The 22,995-nt window shown below is 44.2% G+C and overlaps 1 protein-coding gene across 1 annotated transcript in view; it reads right to left on the reverse strand.

The window, feature by feature from the left end:
* Positions 1-22,995, reverse strand: part of SCAMP5 (secretory carrier membrane protein 5) — a 180,165-nt gene that overhangs the window by 137,634 nt on the left and 19,536 nt on the right. Inside the window, exon 3 of the mRNA XM_086959325.1 lies at positions 2,987-3,073. Within this exon, the coding sequence (XP_086815451.1) occupies positions 2,987-2,993 (7 nt within the window). The 5' untranslated portion in view covers positions 2,994-3,073. The remainder of the gene's footprint in view (positions 1-2,986; positions 3,074-22,995) is intronic.

A 22,995-nucleotide genomic window follows, 5' to 3' on the forward strand; every position in this document is an offset into this window, starting at 1 on the left:
GATGATTAGAATGCTGCAAGGACAGTGCATGGCGATTTTAAAACTGCTTGGGTTGTGGCGGAGTGATTGGATAAGTACACAGTGCTGGCTGGGTGATTGGAGGAGTGCATGGGTAGAGACAGAGGGATTACTGGAGTGCATGGGTACTACCTTGGTAATTGGAGGAGTGAATCAGTAGTGTGTAGGTGGTTAGAGATCTGCATGGGAAGTGCTTAGGGGATTGTAGCAGTGCATGTCTTAGTGCCTGGGCCATTCCATGAGTACATGGGTACTGACTGGAAGATTAGAGTACTGCAAGGAGAGTGCATGGTGAATTTATAAGTGCTTGGGTTTTGGTGGAGTGATGGCTGGACTGCATGGGTAGTGCTCAGGGTACTGTAGCAGTGCATGTGTTAGTGTATGGGTCATTGCATGAGTGCATTGGTACTGACTGAATGATTAGAGTACTGCAAGGAGAGTGCATGGTGAATTTATAAGTGCTTGGGTTTTGGCAGTGATTGGATAAGTACACACGTCACATCAGTCCCACCCCCTCCCTCCACCACTCTGCAAACGCACCCCCTGGCAAGCTTTAAGTTGGGTGGGATTAATTACCCTTGAATCCTGAGGGTCCCTGGGGGCCAACTAGCCCACCAGGTACCTCCAGTAAGCGCCACAGAGCTGTATTGCAGAGAGGTGTAAAATGGGGCGTGGCCTCGGCCATGCCCCGGTGGACCCCATCCCCCAGGGCATGGCCACATTTTCTTTATTTTCAATTATTTTTAAAGGAGGGTGCTGCGTGGCCCCCCTCCTTAGGCCTCAAGTGACCCCAGGGACCCCATTCACAAAGGCTGTGCCTCAATTAAAAAAATTAATTCTATTGATTCATGGAGGGGAGCTGCATGGCCCCTCCCTCCTGGGCCATTGCTGGCCCCGGGGACCCCATACCCCGGGGCCTGGCCTCTGGCCATGTCTGGCCGCGATAATTGAAGACATAAGGGCTTTGGTGCGCGTAACAGACACCAATAGGCCATAAACGGAGCTACGCGACCGCCTATGGCCTATTGCGTGTTCTGTTAAAAAACAGCACGCACGCAAAGCCCAATCAAAATGGACCTAGGAAATAACACGCATGAGCGGTGTGGAATTTCCAGGTCCATTTTTGAAAACCTACCAAGAGGGCTTTTCGCTTCGCTTGCGAGCCCTAAAAAGAAGCCTCCGGGTGGTGGCGGTCCCTGGAGCTGCGGGAGGGCTGAGTGCCCTCCCGCACATAATGTTAAGCATGCCCCGGGGGTGTCGGTACCCGGGGCTGTGGGGGCACGCATATATTTGTTGCAAATGCCCCCGGGACCTGGCCCATCCGGGGGAGCTAGCGCTTTATTTTAAAAAAAATATTGGCGGGATTCGCAACCTCAGCGCCAATTTCCTTGTGGGACCCCCTGAGCAGGCAGAGGGGGTCCGGGTGCTTCTAACCTCCTCCCTTTTCTTTTTTTTCCACTTTTCCTCTTCTGTTTTCTTGTGACTCAGTTCTACTGAGTCACAAGATGGCTGCCAAGACGCTTCCTGGTTTGGAGTGTTGACAGCCAGTTAGAATAAAGCCAGTTATCGGGAGGGTTCGCGAATCCACAGCTGCCCCAGATATCAAAAGTTTTATTTTTTTATTTTCTCAGCAACTACTGAACAGATTTACATCATTTAAAAAGAAGGTCGCTTTCTGAACCAAGCACTACCATTTTGACAAATTTGGAGTAATTCCGTTTAGCAGTTCGGCCTGCAGCCTGTCTCAAAATTTCCTATGGAAAATAACATGGGGAAAACGCGTTTGGGATCTCCCTTTTTTCCTCAGCCCCCGCTTGACGAATCACCCCCAAACTTTCAAGATAGGAGCTGACCTGGATATACATTTTTTGGGAGAATTTTGCGACAATTTGTCAAACAACGCCAAAGTTATTAGCAAATCAAAAAATGCTTTTCTTATGGAAACTAGGTTCTAACTATAACTACCTACTGGCGACCGCCAGTAGGACACACACACAATATGTATATATATATATATATATATATACACACACACACACGTACGTATATCAGTAATATCAGTATAGGTGCGATTTATGATAGCCAACAAATTCCGAACTCCAAAGATTTTATCGGATATAATAAATAGTATCTGCCCCTCCACAACACCCGTAATTAGAGCCTTTGAGTTATATGAGTGGAATCCTAATTTGACACTGGTTAAGATATGGGTTTCTGATTGACATTAATTAGAGTTTTCAATTTTACCTTAGGCTAAAGAGATTACCCTGGCATTATAAACACGTTCAATGTTCAAGACATCTCTGCATCCAAACACTACAAATGATTCTTCATGTACTGGATAGTGTTCTAGGACAGAGAAATGGGGCAGAGAAGACTGGAACATTGGATAGGATACAGAGAATGCACAACTGTAAATTGGCAGCCTTCAACTGCAGCTCCTCAACATGAATGTACAGATTTGAAGTGTCTTTATTTACAATGTATGTGGTCTCTGCTCAATGTCGGTCTTTGGGTAAAGTACTCAAAAAGTGGGTGGAATCTTATTTTGTATACAAGAAGTGGCATGAGCAGAACACCATCAAGTACTGTGAAGCATCCATGGACTTGCAGTATTAAGAGCACTTTTACAGAATCATGTGCTCCACACATTTGAAGGGCGTAACATGTGGTTGAGACAGTTCTCGTTTGTAAGCCAACACTGGAAGGAATTGAACAAACAGAAAAGAACTTGTCAAAAGCTTACAAATAGATGAGAAAATGTGTCTATGCAACTTACAACACATCTAGAAAACCGGACCACCTGTTGAGCCCAAATAGAGGCAGTGGAAGACAAGAAATGCTCCACTCCCTTATCTGTTTTTATCACCCTGCCTAACAAACTAACTAGCTCTCAATCTCACATAGGCTCTCGCTACGAAGACAGGCCAAATTGTGCTTAGATTCCATAGTGCCCATATGTGCTTACCTCCCATGGTTGCTTAGAGACTGGAAATAGATGCAGACAATATTCTGAAACGCCTCACAGTTCTGCAAGTTCAGGAAGATGTCAAAGCTGTGGAAAAGACACAAGAAAGGATTAGACTGAATTAAACTTAGACTTTTGATATCATTTTGCTTCCAAAGCTCCTAGCTCTATAGTGGCAGAAGTATACCTACTAACACTTGAACTAATATACCACTTCCTAATGTCATCTGAAGGCTTTGAGATTTCTATGCAGCAAGGGTTCCCTTTTTAGCGGGTGCTTTATGTGGGATTGATTCATCACCAAAAGTGTTCTGGGATGTTAGTCAACTTCTAAGTGCATGTTGTTGGCAACTGACAAAAAAAATCCTGCAGGTGTCCCACCACACCACTATCTACTAATCTTCAACTTCACCTTCATGCACCGCCTGTATCACAGAAAAATAGCTAAGAGCAGTTGGTGAGACAGCCCATAGCATGGGGGCTGACCTAAAATGGGATTAATAATTTCTTACGCCAATAGTTAAAGCAGGACAGCCTTTAAAGTATATTGTTAACAATAGGTCTTTACAAGATAGCTAAGCGGCCTGTGTGCGAAGCATAGATTACTTTTTTTTAAGCTTAAGTCAGGACCTACGGCCTCTTGAGCAGATCAGCCACTAAAATTCTTAATATTTTGTATATTCCTATGAAGAATAAATATTTCCCTCACTCTTAACCCTGCATGCATGCTTCCATTCCTAGGCTTCCTCAGTTAAATCCAGCTGGATTTGCTCATTTGGGGCCCGATGTAGGTCGCCAAATACCGGTCGGTAATGGCCGAATTCGGCCGTTACCGACCGGTTTTTGGGAATTGACATGCAGGTTGCATTTAATTTACAGAATCGGTATATTTACCGATTCGGAAATTTACCGATTCTGTAAAATACCGAATCGGTAAATACAGATGTAGGTGGCACTGGAAACAGTGCCACAGGCCATTACCGATTTGTTATTTACCATGTAATACTATTACATGGTAAATAACGAATTCCAGTGTACATGCACATCTGTGCATGTACACCTGTGCCATGTGGCACACAGACATGCCCTAAGGGCATGTATGTGTGTCACATGGCACACAAGCCAGTAACAGGGGTGCAACAGGGTGTCAAAGTGACACCCTGTTCCCTTTGTAAAATCTGTAATTTTACCGATTCGGTAATTACCGAATCGGTATTTGCTATTGAATCCTATGGGCTTTAAGGCCCATAGGAATCAATGGCAAATACAGATTCGGTAATTACCGAATCGGTAATTACCGAATCTTACCGATTCTGTATTTTTACCGAATTTTATACCTACATACCAATTGCCGAATAGTAAATACCGAATCGGTGAAATTCGGTATTTACCATTCGGTAATTTGCTATTACCTACATCTAGGCCTAAGGGCCATACGTATCAACACATTTCCCTATAGACACAGAATGGGCAAAATCCTTTGATACATCTGGCCCTAAGTGATTTAGCCCAGTGGATTTTTGCAGCACCGATTTGTATTTGAACAAGGAAAGAACTTCCTTATCCCACATCCAACTGCAAGGTAAAACAAATGCGCGGAGGGAATTCACTTGTGCCAAGCACAGCAACCAATGTAGTTGCGGACTAGAATAATTAGTCAACAACAAGCAACGTATGGAATTTTCATATCAACTGCTAAGGATACTAGTGAAAAGTGGTAACTGGAAAAACATCTCATAAACCACTTTTACTAGATAAGCTAATCAAGACATGTTTCTGTTGCCATTCGCTGCAACATAACACACCAGGCGGACAGTCCCATGCATCATTACACTGCTGCAGTTAAGTCGATCATCCAACGCCGCTCTCTTACTGTCTATGCTTGCGAGTGCTCAAGGATGCAAGGATGATCTACTGTGAATGTTCTCACAGGTTTTCAGCAGTTACCAGCCCCCGCCCCACCCCCCCACGCACATCGCACTCTGAAGGTGCTACAGAAAGATTCTATTCTTAGTAGAATACCTAATGAGCAGTAGAGGTTTTGCGTGATCCAGGCTACAGAGCGTAACGTCTGGCTGAAATAAAGTACAAATCACAACTATTATAACTCCCATTCTTCATAAACTAGGGACTCTAAGCTATCAAAGAAAAAGCTTCAGACCCAGTCTATCATTTTGGAAAATGATAGACTGACTGCAGCAGTAAACACACTGTTTCATATTTATTGTTACAGCACACAGGCCAAAAGCCAAAATATCACTATAGTTCACCCTAAATTACTGCATGAAGAAATGCTGCAAAGAATGCATAATTCAATCGAGCCCCACACTTAGGACAACTACTTCACAATATTTGATCTCACTGCACTCGTTTACCCCCTTGTAATCTGGGTGGGTCACATACCTTTTGTTTATAGCTCTAGCACATGAGACTGCAAGGCATGAACACATTCAGAGACACTGAGATTAATAGACAATGCATACTCAAGGCATCAAGGAATGTTCAAATGTGATAAATGACCAAACATGTGCAGGCTTAAGCAAGCAGGTGTTCTACGTTACCTTACATATGGGGATGGCAGTTGTTTCTTCTCGACTGCAACTTACCATTCTCATATTTTGCTCCAGGGAAGAGGGAGGTGTAATAGTGTAACTAGTTCAAACTTGCCTAAGTGCAGGAGTAGTGCGCACTCTCTTCCACCCCTGCCACGCAATCATGCCCAATGGCAGGTAGTATGTTACAAAGGAGCATAGCAGTCCTGCTCAGCACTGGCTCAAAAAATGCTGCAGGCTTTAGAATGCCGGAAAGCTTACAGCTAATCCATCGTTTAGTTACAAATTAAGATTAGAACAATGGAGCAACTGTGACTATCCCTCCTCTATCGCCCTTAGCATACTGCATTGCAAAAATTCACAACAACTCCATAAAGTGAGTCTACAGAAAGGGGATACAGTTGTTACCTTCCACTGAAATAAAAAAACACTTGATTAAGCACCCATCACCTCCATATCACCTACACATCTTCAAAATATTCATAGAACTTTCCTCAGCGACATGAACATGGACTTGAGAGAAAATAAGACACTGGTGCATCACGTCTGGTATCAATCTCGATCTATTGTAATCTCATTCAATTCTGTGCAGTGCACATGCTCAACAAGGTTTCACTCAGGACCTGCTGACAAAAAAAGAGAAGATCGTAAACAATACCTCAATCCAGCTAGACTGATCTAACCTCTTCCTTTTCTTTCCACTCCTCTAACATTGTAACCACTGGCCAGCCTAAGACAATCAACCAATGGGTGAGACACCTGAAGAACAGCAATACTCACAACCCGGCTCCATTTGGATGTAGATCACTTTTTGCAAATCACCCAACCCACACCAGGAAGTAGACAAAAAACAACTATTTGGAACTGTAAAAAAACCTACTTTTCTGAAACGAGGGTTACACCGGTCTTCAAAGAAAAATAAGGCGTTCTTACTAAAAATAGAGTACAACATGTAGCCCTTAAATACAACGGAGTGCAAGCGAACAAACTAAAACACTCAAACTACAAAAAAAAAAAAAAAAACTCAAAAGTGGACCTTGCTCTGTGGCAACAGGAAAGTAAGTCCCAAGCAAAGTAGGTGTGCACACATCCTACAAATCACACATGCCTCCCATGAACATGATGTGTACCCACCAAACTTAAGCAAGCCGAAATACCCTTCCCACTCAAGAAGCAATCAACTGACCCAACGGAGTATTCAAGCTACAGACCCATCTCATGCCTGCCCTTCCTTAGCAACATAATAGCAAACAAGGTGACGAGGCAGCTTCAAGATTACATCGAATCCAATGACCTATTACACAGCAGGTAATCGGATTTCAGACCCGGAAGGGGCAGAAAAATTGTAATCTCAGTCATTAAGGAAGATCTCCTGTCCTTCCTGAAAGCAGGACAGCCCTAGATTCTCATCCTACTCAATCTATCAGTGGTCAACAACACAGTAAACTAATTCCGTTCAGGCCAATCCCAACAAATCAAAATCGGTTTCTCCTCCTTGACCATAAAAACACATTAACTACAATAACTGTCTCCCATGGTTTCCCTTGCCCAACTTACTATTGAACAGCTACAAGAGACCTCTAGTACAGGTCTCTCCCATTACCAATTTTAATTCCAGATTTAACTACAAGACATTCAAACCGGCCTCCCAATATGTGATCTCTCAAGACAAAGTATGAATATGACAACATGCCTAAAACATATAAACCACTGGGTGGAAGACAGCTACCTCCATCTCAATGGTGCAAAACTGAAACCCTGATAAAGAACAAGAGCATACCAAGCAGCCTTCCATTTCACTTGCTAAAGGACACAGTAGCAGTTGTAAAAAGTACTTACCAACACCTCACAAAAGTCTAGAAAAAATGTCCCCTCTTCTCCAATGCAGACACTGGATTGAACTAGCCATGCTAGTGATCTTATTTCCCCTCAACTATTGCAAACATAGCCTACAAGGAAGCTGATTAAAAGAACCTACAACGCTTTAGAGGATACAAAATCCAGCTACATAGTACAAAGAAATCCGAGCACATCAAACCAGCCCTAAAATATCTCCACTGAGTCCTAGTGGCACAGAAGATGAAATTAAAACTCCTAAACATGGTCTTTAAATCTCAAGAGGGAGACTGGGCCCCAAATACCTTCTAAGCCTAACTTCACTGTACCCACTGTACCCCGAGCCCTAAGATCAGACAAGGCAAAATTGGTCACTCAACATCCAGAAATGGCAGAGGACAAACTCAGCATGGACCTGTTGAATTCACTAAGCCCAAGCCTAAATTGTCAACTAGCTCGGATGTCCAATTATTCTCTACAGCAAAATGCTTGACCTTTTTTTCCAATAGTTTTTTTTTATGCACATGCGCACAAGTCATACATACAAGTTCAGGCATTATATATTTATCAATTACACCCAAGCAGACAGGTATACTTCTTGAGGATGATGTGTGGTAATGTTCTCATAACTGTTTTATGTACAATTTTATTTTTTAAACAGAAAAACCCCATCAACAAACAAGGGGTGTGGAAATATGTCAAAAATCTACTTGGCCAATGGACACAATTTTACAGAAACCTTCTTGTCCTGGAAAGATATCTGCTTTCCAGCAGATTTAGTGCATAAATCACTAAGGTGGGTCTGCACGGCGGGAACCTGCACTGTAATCTGTCAAACATTATTTTAAGCGCAATCCAATTATGCAGTGCATGGTTATGCATCCTTAAATGCAACTGTTGTACTGGCAGGTTGTACAGTATGTGGGTGGACGTGTCAGTGTGCACTGCACCCAATTATCAACCAGTATGCATGTGACAAAATGTCAATTGTAGAGAAGGAGTACTTAAAGACAGTCTATGCCAAGTATAATTCAATTAATGTAGTAAATTACTAGTCTGCACTCTGTGTCGGAATATGAACCTGTAGGACAGAAGGGTGTTCTCCATCCTAGGGCCAACTCATGGCTGTCCAGCTTCAAAAATACACACGTGAACATGATCTAGTAAACGTGTGGATGGGAATAACTGCACTTTTTGGCTGAGCTTATGTACTATTCATGGAGCAGCCAAAATTGCGTGGCAGAGATGCTGTGGTTCACTGAGGCAGTATCCACAAGTACAAGTACACAAGAGGCAGTACTGGGCAGTTAAATCAATCTCTCCTTTTACATTCCTGGGCAGGTGAGGCATGATTATACTACTGTGCACTCACTGATAAATCTCCACATTCTTCTCCCACACAAGCAGCATATGCAGCACAGGCAGTACCAACAGGGTTCTCTTGTGCACAGTAGCGGTATAGTAATAGCACCAGAAGAGTAAGCTCCCCAAACATGAATAGGTGCAGCTCCACAATAGATGTGCAAGTTTGTCCCACTTAGATTTGTGAAGTAGTCACTTTTTTCTTTAAAATCCGAGTTCTCTGCCACTTGTCTCTCTCCTTCCAATGTCCCCAGCCCCCACTGCCCACCCAGATGTGCCCGTTATCTCCTTAGAAAATCCTGTAATTCTGTTGCCGGATGCAGACATACCAGTATTGGTAAGCCTGGCGAAAGTTAAGGTTTGAACGTTGCAGCAACGTTTGCAATCAGTTTGTGTTTTTCAGAAGCTGAGCATTCTGAGGGTCTAAGGGATGATGCTTGGATATTTCGAAATGGGCACATGCATAAAGAAGACACAAAGGCAGGCACACAGGAAAAACACTCCTTGTCAAATCATGTAGGGAAAGAAAAACAAGCCTTTGTGTCTACATAGGACGAATACTCACACAGGTGGCAGTGTCACTATTCCTTGCACTGGTATGGGCTCATTTTTACTGCTAACGTAACTGTGCAACAAAAATGCAACAATACAGCGGTTACATGAAATTAAGGTGGGAATATTGTATAATTTCACGCAGTTGTCATTAAAACGTGATCGTGAGACCTACAAATGTAAATTCTGATATTCCTGCTTAATATTGAACTCGGTTCTGCAATTTTTGCCATTTTACATTGTTGCAAATGACAGATGGTCCCCCACTGGTGGCAGGTCCTGTGTATGTGCGTGATTTAGAACAGAGTCACTCTAATAATGAGATTCTACAGCGGAGATGTTTTCCTCGTAATTTGCCACATAATCATGCTGCCTAAACTGCATATTTGAACAAAAAATGTTGATTCTAGCTCAAACAGATCAAAAGTTTCTAAAAAGAGGGTAACCCATCCTGCCACACAGTGAAAAGCCCATCACAAGTAGTGACTGGTCACCTGAACACACGTTTGCACACACTTAAATTGGCATACCCTTTACACATATAAGCTTCCCCAAACCCATCGGAAAACAAAGGCATACAATAGAGACAACGAGCAAACGTACATGTAAACGCCCACATGTGCAAACACCCCGCGGCAATGCACGCAACCCACACAATTATGGAACCATGAGTATACAAGTACACACGGAAAAAAGAGCACAAACACTTGTGGACATACATGCTAGCTAAACTCACAACCCGCAGGCGCACGCACGCATAACGTTGAAGGAGGGGTAAACAAACATAGGCTCACACGAACACGTGTACACAGGCATGATCACACACAAACACGGATACAGAACCATGCTCACACGCAAACACGAATACACAGGGCTGCTCACGCACAAACAGGGTAACACAGGCATGATCACACACAAACACGGATACAGAACCATGCTCACATGCAAATACGAATACACAGGGCTGCTCACGCACAAACAGGGGTACACAGGCATGTTCACACACAAACTCGGAGACACAGGCATGCTCACGCACCAACACGATATACGCGCATGATCACACAAATATAGGTACACAGGCATGCTCGCGCGTAAACACGGATGTGCAGGCATGATCACACACAAACACAGGCACGCACAAAGACGCTTTTCATAGACAAGCAGCAGTCCCTTTATTGAGAGACAGAGACATATCGATTATTGACATGTTTTTAAGATTGGCCCTGTGTTTGCAGCAGGAAGGGGCGGGCATTTTATATCAATTTAGGGCAACCGCATGGATAGCCGATGTCTGTGGGGGGCGCTAGGATGTTCTGGGCAGCGGCAGTAATAAGGGTCAAGTTCGCCTGTGTTCGTGCCTCGGTGGGCTTCCCACATTTACATCCATGTCTCTTAGAGGGTGGCCTCCCCTGCAGGTTTTTGGCTGAAATCCCTTTTCCTGCTGGAAGCCATATCGGATTTTCATTATGTCCCGTGATGAGATACTCTTTGGTGGATGAGTTCGGGACCGTTCACTTTCCATTTCAGTGTTGTTCTTTTCAACACACGGATGGAAGTGCAAATTAATAGACAATGTGACAAGATGCGAAAGTATTGACAAAAATGGGTTGTTTCGTGAACAATTTTGCCAGTCTCTGCAATATATTTTTTATTTCACTAAAAATGTACGTTCACACATCGGATACCCGTTTCGTGTTGTGCTATAATATGCGCGTAGTGTATTTAATATTATCAAGTTAGCACTTTTTATTTTCACCCAATCATGACCAGCATGTTGTTGACCAGTCCCTCTCTCATTATTAGCTAGTTTGATAATTGTGCTGCAAACGATCATCTGTACTTTAAACTAATGTCTCCAAGCGCCGATGTGTGCTCTCGCTTTCTGTCATACGTCAATTGGTTTGTTTTATTCCAGATTCCGAACTCAGAAAACGGCAGACAGAAGTCTGTGGTGGTGGTGTTGTTATTTAATTTATTTTTATTCAGTCGTAGTCTCTTTCCACTGACTTTCAGCAGAGTGTCAACAGTTTCCATTGCTGCAGAGTGCCAATCCCAGGCTTGTACGAGCAGGCACCTCACACCGAAAAGAACATAAAACAAGTGAAAGTGAAAAGCACGCCGTGCGCGTGCACATCGGCGTGCCCTGCGGCTCGTGGCCAGTGGCGGCGCATGCGCAGTTTGCAGCTGTGCTGGAGAAGTGCTGCACAGCTTGCGAGGCCGTAGGAGGGGGCTGCCAAAGCAACACAAGAAAAGAGCCCGGTGAGTGTGGGGTGGGGTGGATTTAAAGCGGGTGGATGCATTTCAGAAAGGAGAAAAAATGATTTGGGAGCCGGCATGGGCGTGCAGCACGTTTTAGCTGGCAGGAGTTGCCTGCCATTCCTCCCAACTTGTCACGTTTAAGAGTCACTCCATGTGAGGACCTGAATAGAGCAACCTGCATGTCACTAAAAGGCCACAACTTTGTCAGGAAGCATGGCAGGGGCATGTAGCGTCGGCATCCCACACTCGTCGCCAAATTACCCATGAGGTGGCAAGAGATACATTAGTTTGTGACTTTATTCAGTTAGTGCTTCCCTCAGAATGCTGTTGAAGTTCCCTCACCGCCCACGTGCCCTCAACATTCTAAAACGCATTGCACGGCGTTCGCCACAAACTCACACAGAGGAAGTGGGAAGAGACGTGGGGAAGGGACGGGAGGATGGAAAAGGGCACAATGTAACAATGTATTAACAGAACACTACATGGTTTAATATGAGATTGAGAAAGTGTGGCTTATCTTCAAAAGGGACGAGGCTAAAAAAAGCATAACAAAGAATAATTTACAATAGATGCGGCCAATATAATTAGCTTTATGTTCCTCACCACAGTCGTTACCTCATGAGGTGACTTCACCTCTTTGGACAGAAAGAAACAGAGGAGAATTCACAGTAAGTCTTACCTCTCCTCCCTGCCCCCTGCCCCCCCCCCCCTCATGGGTGCTATATAGAGGGTAGCTTGCCCTGAATCCTCCTGTAATTTTTAATATTCTCTGGGATGAAGGACGTACGGTTCTTAAATCAGTTCATGGGTAATTAGGGCTTCATAACCTTGGTTCTGTTATCACTTGGGGGGGGGGGGGGGTGCGCGTGTGTGGGTGTAGCGTTGTGTGTGCGTGTGTAGCTGTGCGTGCATATGTGTGACTGTGTGTTTGTTAGCTGTGCGTGTGTATATGTGGGGCTGTGTGTCTGTGTAAGTGCATCCTGATGCATTGTGCCTGCGTAGATGGATGTGTGTGTGTGTGTGTGTGTGTGTGTATAAGCGCATGCGCGAGTGTGGCTGTGTGTGCGCGCGATTTCGAATGCCTGAATTGCTCTGAATGTGGGACGGGATGTGAACGGCGGCATCCTGGACGTGCGCGTACAGGCAATGAAATCGCCGAGGTAAAGCGCGTAACCACCCCCTGTACGCCATTCCCGGCAAACCCACAACAATAGGAGCAGCGCTATGCGCTGCTAACACCAGCGAGACCTAAAAAGGGAGCTTAAGTCCAATTGCTGGTGCGGGCTGCTCCGCATCTGGGGATTTTCCTGATTTCAGGGGAAGGTGTGGTCACGTGAGCAGTCATCTCCGCGACCACATCAGAGTTTCTTTTTATTTAAAATTTTTTATTAAAAAAGTAGAATATACATGTTGGCATTCTTATATACAGTACATAATGTGGTACGCTTCGCCTTCGTGTTCTCCGAGGGAAGATCAAAACAGCCACATCAGAGTTTCTCATTGTTTGAAATATACCCAGCCATGGTAACCGAGGGAGGACTGGAGGATGTACTATATTTTGTTTGGGCTATGTTATTATGGTGCTGCATGTGAGCCAGGAAGCGCGCTACCACAGCAATAAAACAACCACCATATTTTTGCCTCGTTTTGGAATTCCCCCTGCTGGTCCATTTTAGTATTAAATCTTTTTATTGAACAAAAGACTCATGTAATGCCGCAAGCATACAGCAAATATTGTATATGCGACAAGTGCTATATATGAAACAGGATCATCAGGGTAAAGCATATCAAAAAGCATACATGGCAAAATGAGTCCCTGTGCTATACTGAAAAGCGACTGAATAAGATGCTGAAGTGCAAACGCCAAAAGAGAGAGCAACCCCCCCAAACCCTCCCCCTCGTATCCCACCCCCCTCTCAACGTGCCCACCCACCACCCGCGTTCCAGGTCCAGTTCCTCACCCCACACACGCATCCAGTCACTCAACCTTAGTTCCATCATCTAGCTGAGATAGCCGCAGCAGCCGTAAGTAACGGGGACAGGTCACCTCCCTGAATTCTGTGGCCAACAGGGACAAAAAGGGTTGCCATAACTCCGCATATTTAGCCCCTTCTCCCGCTTTCACCAGGGACAGCTTCTCCATTCCTAAGACTGACCAAAGCCTGCCTAGCCAGCCCTGCATGGTGGGCACATGCGCCGTGCGCCATAAGGCCAGAATAGTCTGAAGGGCGGAGCCCAGCGCTATTGCGATCAACTGCCCTCTTCTAGCTCTCAGGGGAAAAGTAATGGCGTTGGGAAGCCCAAAGAGGACATAGGCCGGGAATCTCGGAATCTCTGTGTCGAAGTGGGCATCAATTTCATCTAGAACCACCTTCCAGTATCCCTGAATGTGTGTACAATTCCACAAAAGGTATGTTAGTGTGCCTGTCTCTGCGCAGCCTCTCCAGCAGGTCGCATCCCGGGAAGAATCCATCCCGTGCAACCGTTCGGGCGTGTAGTACCAGTATGACACCAGCTTGGTAAAAGTGGCTGTCAGGCCCATGTGGTAAGCAGAGTGTCGGGCCCGATAGCAAATGTCCTTCCATTCCTTATTACTCAGGTCCCTTCCCAGCTCCCTCTCCCAGCGTGCCCTCCCCGCATTGCAAACTCGAGAGTATCGCTCCAGGAGCAATCGGTAGAGGTACGATATATAAGTCGCCTGTCAGTCGTCCGGGAAAGTAGCCAATACTCGTATTGGCTGAGCTTCCGGTCAGCTCCCTCCCGCACTCGGGGGTCAAGCGCCCAATGACGCACCTGTAGACCTGTAGATAACGGATGCGCTCCAATTCTGGAGGCCATATTCTTGAAGTAGGCGCTCAAGGGTGTCACCCCTCCTTCGGAGTACATGTTAAATAAAACCCAACAGCCCACCGGGTGCCAACGAGCGAACGCCCGCTGCTGGTCCATTTTAAAGTGGATTCTATCCTTTTGGGAGAAAAAGGAAGAGTAAAGTAAGGAATTTCTTCTATTTGTATGCTTATGCCAACTTACAGCAAAATATATTGCTTTTTAATATTTTCTCTGATACTCTAACTGATAAGCAGGATGTCTGACGGTGTCAGGCCTCAGGTGCAGCCAACAGCTGAACTTGTTGGGGAAATTCTTTGAGGAGGAATTGAGGTCCTCTGTTAAAGAGGCGGTGGAGACTGCTCTTGCTAAGAGGAAAAAGGACACTCCTACAGAGAAGAATGTTTTTCTTTGTGGCAGGAGGACACCCCTTCTACCTCTATCCCCCTTTTGAAGGGAAAAGTCTCCCAGAAGAGGAAACATTGAGAAAGAGCTTACACTATAGCTGTAAGTGGTGGTAGCCCAAGCGTTAAAAAAAAAAAGAGGATGGTGTCCTCATTGGAACTAAAGGAAAGGGTCACTTTAACGAGGCGCTTGGTTAGGTTGCCCATAGCGGCTTTAAAAGTACAAGCATTTGCAATGCAATACGTCTTGCATGTGCGAGAGCTATTGGTGTTGTAAATGTCAAATGACTTTTACTTATGTGTTTCGGTTTGGAGTGTAGTAGGTGAATGTGGAGTGTAGTGGGTGTACCTGTATTGGAGTAGAAGCATGTGGGTTGTATTGGAATAGTTTGTTGTGGAATTGTGTATAGAGGAATTTTGTGATGTGGAGTATATTTGTGTAGTGGATTTATATGCATGGTGAATAGGTAGTGCTGAGAGCTGCACAGAATGCTGCAATAAAATGCAATCAACTACAGGCTGCTGAAGCTGAACGAGCACCTTATAAGCAATACAAGGCGTGAAACCATTAACCAACTCTGTTGTTTCAAGTTACCAACATGTGTAAACCCTTCTGCTAGTACGGAAACAAAACTACAACTCAGAGAATACAAATGGTTCAAATTGTTATATAGAACACGTCTTCAGCAGGCAGATATGGAGGCACGTGCAAACCGAAAACTGCTGTGAAAAAAAGAGGTATTGTAGCAATATGAGTCAGGGCCAGCAAAGTCAGTCGGAGAAAGGGATAAAGAACTAATTTTTACGCTGTGATAATAGAAATGTGACCTAACGTGCAATAATTAAGAAAAAAAAACCAATGAGAAACAATTGTCTGGCTAAAAGAAGAAAAAAACCAATGTGCGGTGTTACATTATATTACTGCCGAAACTGTAACAGCATAATTACTCGAATGGAAAAATTAAAGAATCGGACGATATGCTCTTCGGCAGGTGTATCCGGAAATCCACATAAATATGTGAATCAATAGTAAGTATCAGGAGGGAAAAAAGTGCATTATTGATTGTAGCAGATCTTACAGGCAGCGCATGTGCGCTGTAGATTCGACGTAAAAATACACAGGCCTACAAATTCAGAGACCGAAGTAAACAGACCCTGATATACCCTTTCATCAATCAGGCTCATCCCATGCCACTGTTAGCAGTACCTCAAATGACCCTACGGAAAACCTGTTCTTTCACAATTAACATGCAGAATGTGACTTAGAGTCCAGACATTCGCACCTTTCACACAATTGCAACAGGGTCTTCAACATGGCATCAGCAACAAAACCACTTACACTATGAGGCCGATTACGATGTGGCCCGGAAAGGTTCAGTCTGTTGGTTGGAGCCTTTCCGGGCCGCATCTCGGTTTAATTTTCAGCCACAATATTATCATGCTGGCGATCCGAAATTAAACTGGCCGGTCATTACCGCTGGATTCTGACAGGCTCAAGGAGGACGTCGGCCAGTCGAAGGCCGGCCCGTAATCCCTTGGGGCAGCCTTACTGCCCTTCGAATTACGATACTTTGTCTCCAGCAGGCTTCCCTTTCCGACATGGAAGGCCTGTCTGAGAACAAGTATGGGGGCCCGAGCAGGGCCCCATTCTCTCTGTGGCTTCCAGTTGGGGGCCTGTTCACCCCTGCACCACGTGGAAGGCATGCAGAGGTGCCGCCACACGGGGCAAGGATGAACACAGACTCAGATTCCTATATGGGAGCTTGTGTCATGGCCGGTTTACGTCTGTAACAAGAGCTCCCATAGAGGAATGGCAGTATGTGACCGAACACTGTATGGCTGCATCGTGATTAGGCAGTTGGGACCGCCGACCTGAGGTTTCTTACGTCTGCCTGACATCGTAATCACCCCCTATGTGTCAGAGTGTGGATTGCAGCAGGGAGGAGAAACATTTAAAGAGGATTGTGAGACTATATTTTTGCCAAGAGATGGAGACTAAAACAGAACATGCATTCACAAAGTCCATGCATAGACAATGGGGAACAATAGTAATGCAAAAACTGAAGACCATGGACAGTATATGTTAGACCAAGGAGTGTTAATATGCCATTAAAAAAAGGGAATCTAGAGTAATTTTCTCTTTGAATTTTTGATCAGGGCCCAAACAAGGGCTTAAAAATGTACTGTCAGAGACGTAATGGGCAAATTCTAACAAAACAATTAATTTTCAAATAACTGTCAACCTAGTACTGAACTGTACAACATGAATGCACAGAGAAACAACAGGAGTATCACATGGCTCTAAATTGTTTACAAAGAGAAATATTAAAGTGCTGCGGAGCCCGATGCTCATCACATGCTGCAGGCTTACAAAAGGCTCTTTCACAGCAGTACAGCAACACCAAATTCTTTCCATTCACAATCGTTCTTATGCTGTAGGACTTTGCACAGGGCTGGATTACAGAAATATGCACATTGTATTGACCTCGGAAATTGAAAAGCAGAATCAGCCTCAGCCTCAGCAGATCGACCCTTACCCCTTCCAGTTTACCCAAATCTGTATTTCGCATGAGCTCACTCAAGCCAGTTGTCTTCCTAGTCATGTATGTATGTATGTTTTTAAAATATGTTGTTGAGAGAGAGCGTTTCTCCATAAAGAACGAGTATAGAAGTAAGTAGAACATTTTTAAAAAGAATTAGTTTGTATACTGGTTTGTAAAGAAAAAGTGCTGCACTGTACCTGGTTTCAAGTCAAGGATGGGTGTGGCCTTCTTCACTCTCCTCTAGGCGGTACAGGAATCTGTTGGAGCCAGAGCTTACCTGCTCTTACCTATTCTTGTTAGTGTGAACCCGGTGCTTTCCCCCCAGTGTTCCAGTATTGAGCCTCAATGAATGTGTGCCTGTCAGCTGTCGAGAAACCACAATCACGGCTTGGTTACACGAAACAGCTTTGTACATTACCAGATCTCCACCCTGTCTGCAGCTTCTCATCTATGGTTACAGTGAGAGCGTCTAAATGGCCCACTAATTCAGATGCCTAAGTAAACAGATGCTGATACACCCTGTCACCAATCAGGCTCAGCCCATCCCCGCTGTCTGTAGTACCTCAAAACGAACCTACCGGAAACCTATTCTTTCGCAGTTAACATGCAGAATTATAGGAGACAGTAGGAGGCTTCTGTGTACTATTCCGGCGAGGGGCGGGTACATAAACACAGTAGAGTGATAGGCAGAGTATCCACAACACAAAGTGAAGTGCTATATAAAACTGAAAATAAATTAATAAATGCCCCGTTAAGAAGCAGACCAGACGATTTCTATATGTTTGAATGTGTAGCGTGCTGCTCTGTTCCTTAGTGTAGATGTGGCATTTGAGCTGACCAGCAGCGCCATCTCATATAACAAAATGCCCGGAAGACTAACACGAAAGGGGAAAGTGCAATGCTGTGGTCTTCTGTGCAACTTCAGCGAGGGGATGGGTACATGATATTTATTGCAGTCTTATTGACTGCATGCCTTTGGCTTAATCAAGAGTTTCTTGTTCCCTACTTAAAAAAAGAAGTACAGGCTTTCAGTGTAAAGTCCGCAACGGACAGAAAGCAATAATTAAAAAAAGAACAAAAGGGAAATTGTAACGCTTTTCTGTGCAGCTGTGGCGAAGAAACGGGTACATAAACACAGCAGAGAGTGATGGCTGGAGCATCCACAACATGAAGTGCAGTGCTGTATAAAACTGAAAATAAATTAATAAATACCTAAAACGTAGACCAGACGACTTCTATATATTTGGTTGTTTAACGTGCTGCTCTCTTCATTAGTGTACGGACAGAAAGGATTTTTTTTTTTTTTTAACGATCAGCAAAGGGAAAAATGTGAGGCTCTTCTATGCAGCTTCGGCGAGGGAATGGTACATAAACAAAGCAGAGAGTGAGGGGCGGAAAATAACAATTAAAAAGCAGATGGGGTGGTGGTGCCAATGAAAGTCTGCGACTGGCAGAAAGCAATATTTAAAAAAAAGAAAGCGTTCTCCCAAAGGACAGATAAGGAATGCAAGCATAAGGAACCTGTACTTGGCCTGTTGCTCCTTGAAGGAAAGTGAGGTGTCTGCAAAACAAACAAGTTAGGAGGCAGCAAACAAAAGCGAACCTATGGTAAGTAGCAGGCGGGAAAAGCGTGGTATTATTGATTACAGCAGGTCTTACTTGCAGCGCATGCGCACTGTAGGCTCGACCTAAAATGTGACTTGTATGGTACAATGGAGTTGAGAGATGGTCAAAGTTCCTCTATTGAGAATACTTTTGAGTCTGAGGATTTACAGTTTGATTAATATGTTTTTGAGACTAAAGAGAAAGCAGACCTCTTTGATTGCCTGGAAGACTTGGATCAGGCATCAACATAAAAGAGTGTAAAGGACCTGATCAAGCATCCATGGAGTGCAGAACCAAGGACCAAGGATCATGTTGCAAAACAATTTAATTATGGATCAGAAAACCATTGGACAAGGACACCTGCAATTTATTGATGGTAGAGTGCCAGAGGCCATCCACTGGAGATTAGACCTGCTCAACACCGAATTTCAACAAGGGACATGCTGGGACTCTTATCGCGCATCATAGATTTGGCCTAAGTAGCCAGATGCAATAATTCAAGGGCCGACGTGGAGCTCCTGAGAGGATGAGCCCAGCTCGCTATTTGCATATCAGGGAATGTAAATGCAGGCTTAATAATGGAAAGAAGATTGGTGGTCCTCATGAGAATGTACTCCAAATTTGTGGGTTTGTCTAAAAGAGAGGACATGGGGGACCCAAATGGGCTTCCATTCGGGGACAGCTTTGTTAAATCTCTGGGGAAGTAGTTCTCCACATTCATCACCTTTACCAAGGCACAGAATAACATGAGGTGTGTCTTCGGCACAAATGTCTTTTGAAGGGATGACAGGAGGGGGACTGGCTGTCAGCTGAGGTTCCTATAGGACCCTATACTACTCCCAAGAGCCATGAAACTATGGGAACTATGGTAGAAAGTACTGTTCCAACGCAGGTTTCTATCCTCCTAGAGAAAGAAGTATAATGATTTGTGGTCGAAGATCAAAACCTCAAGGTTTGGGATCCCAAGGTGAGCTCCGACACCACAGTTGGTTCTACCCACTTAAGAGCTGGGGGAGAAAAAAAAATTCACTCACAATTGGGAAAAGATAACAATAGACAGTTGGTTGCTGGTATCTGTAGGTGGTTTCAGGATACAGTTTTGGAGTACATCTGTTCAAAACAAACAAGGGGGCTACTCTTGGATTTGGAAAAAAAACTATCCCCCTGCCTCTAGACAATGGATTTTTGCGCACGCGCAATCTCTCCAACTAAATTAGGGACCAGGAACTGCAATCTCTGTTACGGCTGTACGAATCTCCATCCGACCATATCCTAGATAAAGAGGAATTCGCTATGCTCCTAGTCTCCGTCAACCCTTGCAGAACCTCACATACTATCCAGAGAGGAATAAACCGGAATAATTTTCAGTTTATAACCCCAATCCAAGATAACCAGGAGCCTAGTCCAAAGAATCCCCCAAACCAGATTTCCTGCCTTCTACTAAATTGCCGTTCAAACCCATCTAAATTGCCGTTCAGCCCCTACTAAATTGCAGTTCAGCCCCTACTAAATTGCAGTTCAGCCCCTAAACACGCCTCTGACATTGCTGACCTCATCCTTAGCATGAATATGGACATAATTATCCTCACGGAAACATGGCTCAAGGAATGATCCTCTCCATGCCTTGACCTTCTGTTCCCCCCAGACGTCAACATCATTAGACTAGACAGACCTCACAAAATAGGCGGAGGCTTAGCCTGCATACATCGCTCTATCCTCAACATCCACAATTTCACACGGAACCCCTAGACTTCTGTAAATACCTTGGGATCTCTGTGAACTCGCCTAGTAACCCCCCCCTCAAATTACATATATTATACCATCCTCCGGGGCAAAACATAAATTTCACGGAACAACTTATGGAAATCATCACAGCAAAATCGTCCCCTCACTCGAATGACATCTTCCTGGGTGATTTCAATATCCACTGGCAGAACAAACTGAACAAGCAGGTCAACGCCCTTAAAACCTTCCTTGTTGACCACTTCCTGGTCCAAGCTATCTCAGAGCCCACTCACTCAAAAGGTGCCACGCTAGACTGGCTCAACTCCAAACTAAATACTATTGAATCGATCTCGATTACCCCTTGTGACTGGTCAGACCATCATATTATCACATTCCAAATCCCCTCTTGGAACAAGAAAATCCTCCCTCAACAAATTAAACCTAAACAATGGATAAGAGACACTAAGAACATCAACTGGATCAAGCTAGCCTCACAATGTGAGCAAGCTCTTATCCCCCCTCAACAACATAGGTGACGTCATTGCCCTCACTGATCACTATAACTCCACGATGACCAAAATATTCGACCAAGCTGCACCGCCAAAACTCAAAAGAATACCTGACAAGGACAAAAACCCATGGTTCAGTGAAGCTCTGAACGAGGAGAGACGCAAACTCAGATCAACGGAATGGAAATGGAGGCTTCACCCCTCCCTCTCCCAGTTGAAACTACTCCGAAAAGCAAGAAAATCTTACAATCAAAGTATGCTAAGATAAAAAAAAAAAGACTTCTTCAAATCAGAACTAGATAATGCTGAAAAAAGACGTAAAAAGCTCTTCGAAATTCTGAATCAACAATCGAACAAACTAGCTAAATCTTCACTCTTAACATAAGCCTCGCAGTTAAGTAGTGACAAATGTTCCTCATTCTTCACGGCAAAAACAAATTCCCTCCAACTTGAACTCAAATGGCTCCAACCAACTTAGACACCCCTATGATAAGTCATGCTAACAACTGGATACTAAATAAGCGATCTCTTCCCAAAAACAATTCTAAATGGCCCAACTTCAAATGTTATGATATCAAAATTCTGACAACTACTAAACTCAACAACCACTTCAACAACCCTGTCCCAGCAAAGTGCCTACCCCACATCTATCGTAGTATAGCCCCTCTCTGGACCAAGAACATAAATGCCTTGTTCTCACAAGGTCACATCCCTGACTGCCTAAAATCTGGTCAAGTTACTCCTATCCTAAAAAAACCGACAGCTAGCAACTCCGACCCCAACAACTTCCGACCAATAACTAACATCCCTATGCTAGCAAAGGTCCTGGAAAAATGTGTTCAACAACAACTGAACTCACACATCACAAATTTAAAATTTACTGAACATACACCAATCGGGCTTCAGACCTGGCCATAGCACTGAAACAGCCATCCTACATATAGTAGATGACGCCATCTCAGCTCTTGACCGCAATGAAACATGCTTACTAGTCCTGCTTGACCTCTTCAGCCTTCGATACGGTCAACCACGACAAACTGCTAAGAAGACTAGAAGGCAGGATGGGCTTCCCTGGCACAGTCCTTCTATGGTTCAAATCCTTTCTGGAAAATAGCACACAATCATTCATGACCAACAAGATCCTTTACCTATCCTCTCCGAACCTACTAGGACTACCTTGTCTCCCACTCTATTCAACATATATGTTGAACCACTCACTGATCTACTACAGCAGGCAAGCATCTCCTACCACATGTACGCGGACGACACCCAACTTTACATCAAAACCACCTCCATTGAAGAGATAAAGTTAATGAATCTAGCTCTTGAAAAAAAACTTACAATGGCTAACGATCAACTTCCTCAAGTTAAATGCACAAAATACTGAATTTCTCTTAAATAAAGAACTGATAGACGTAGAAGTTGCCCAAATGTTAGAGAAAGGAGCATTGATTCAAGTAGGAGATTTAAAAACGTTAAGCGGTTTGGGGAGCACAGTTTTTCTAGTAAAAAAGATGGACAATGTTTGGCATCCTGTAATAAATTGGAGGGAGTTGAAGAAATTCCTAGTATGCAGTCGTTTCAAGATTAAGGGGATCCATCTTCGCGAGAAAAAGAGACTGGTTGGTGAAACTGGATTTAAAGGAAGCATATTTTACAATACCTAATGCAAAAGACTTTCAGAAATATTTACGGTTCAGGTGGAGAGATGTCCTATACCAGTTTCTTTGTCTAACCTTAGGTTTATCATCAACTCCTAGGTGCATAACCAAGGTGATACTCCCAGTAGTACTTTTACTGAGAAAGAGAGGCGTCCAACTGATAATATATTTGGAC

Source organism: Lissotriton vulgaris, chromosome 2_2, assembly GCF_964263255.1.
Source record: "Lissotriton vulgaris chromosome 2_2, aLisVul1.2, whole genome shotgun sequence".
Lineage (NCBI taxonomy): Eukaryota > Metazoa > Chordata > Amphibia > Caudata > Salamandridae > Lissotriton > Lissotriton vulgaris.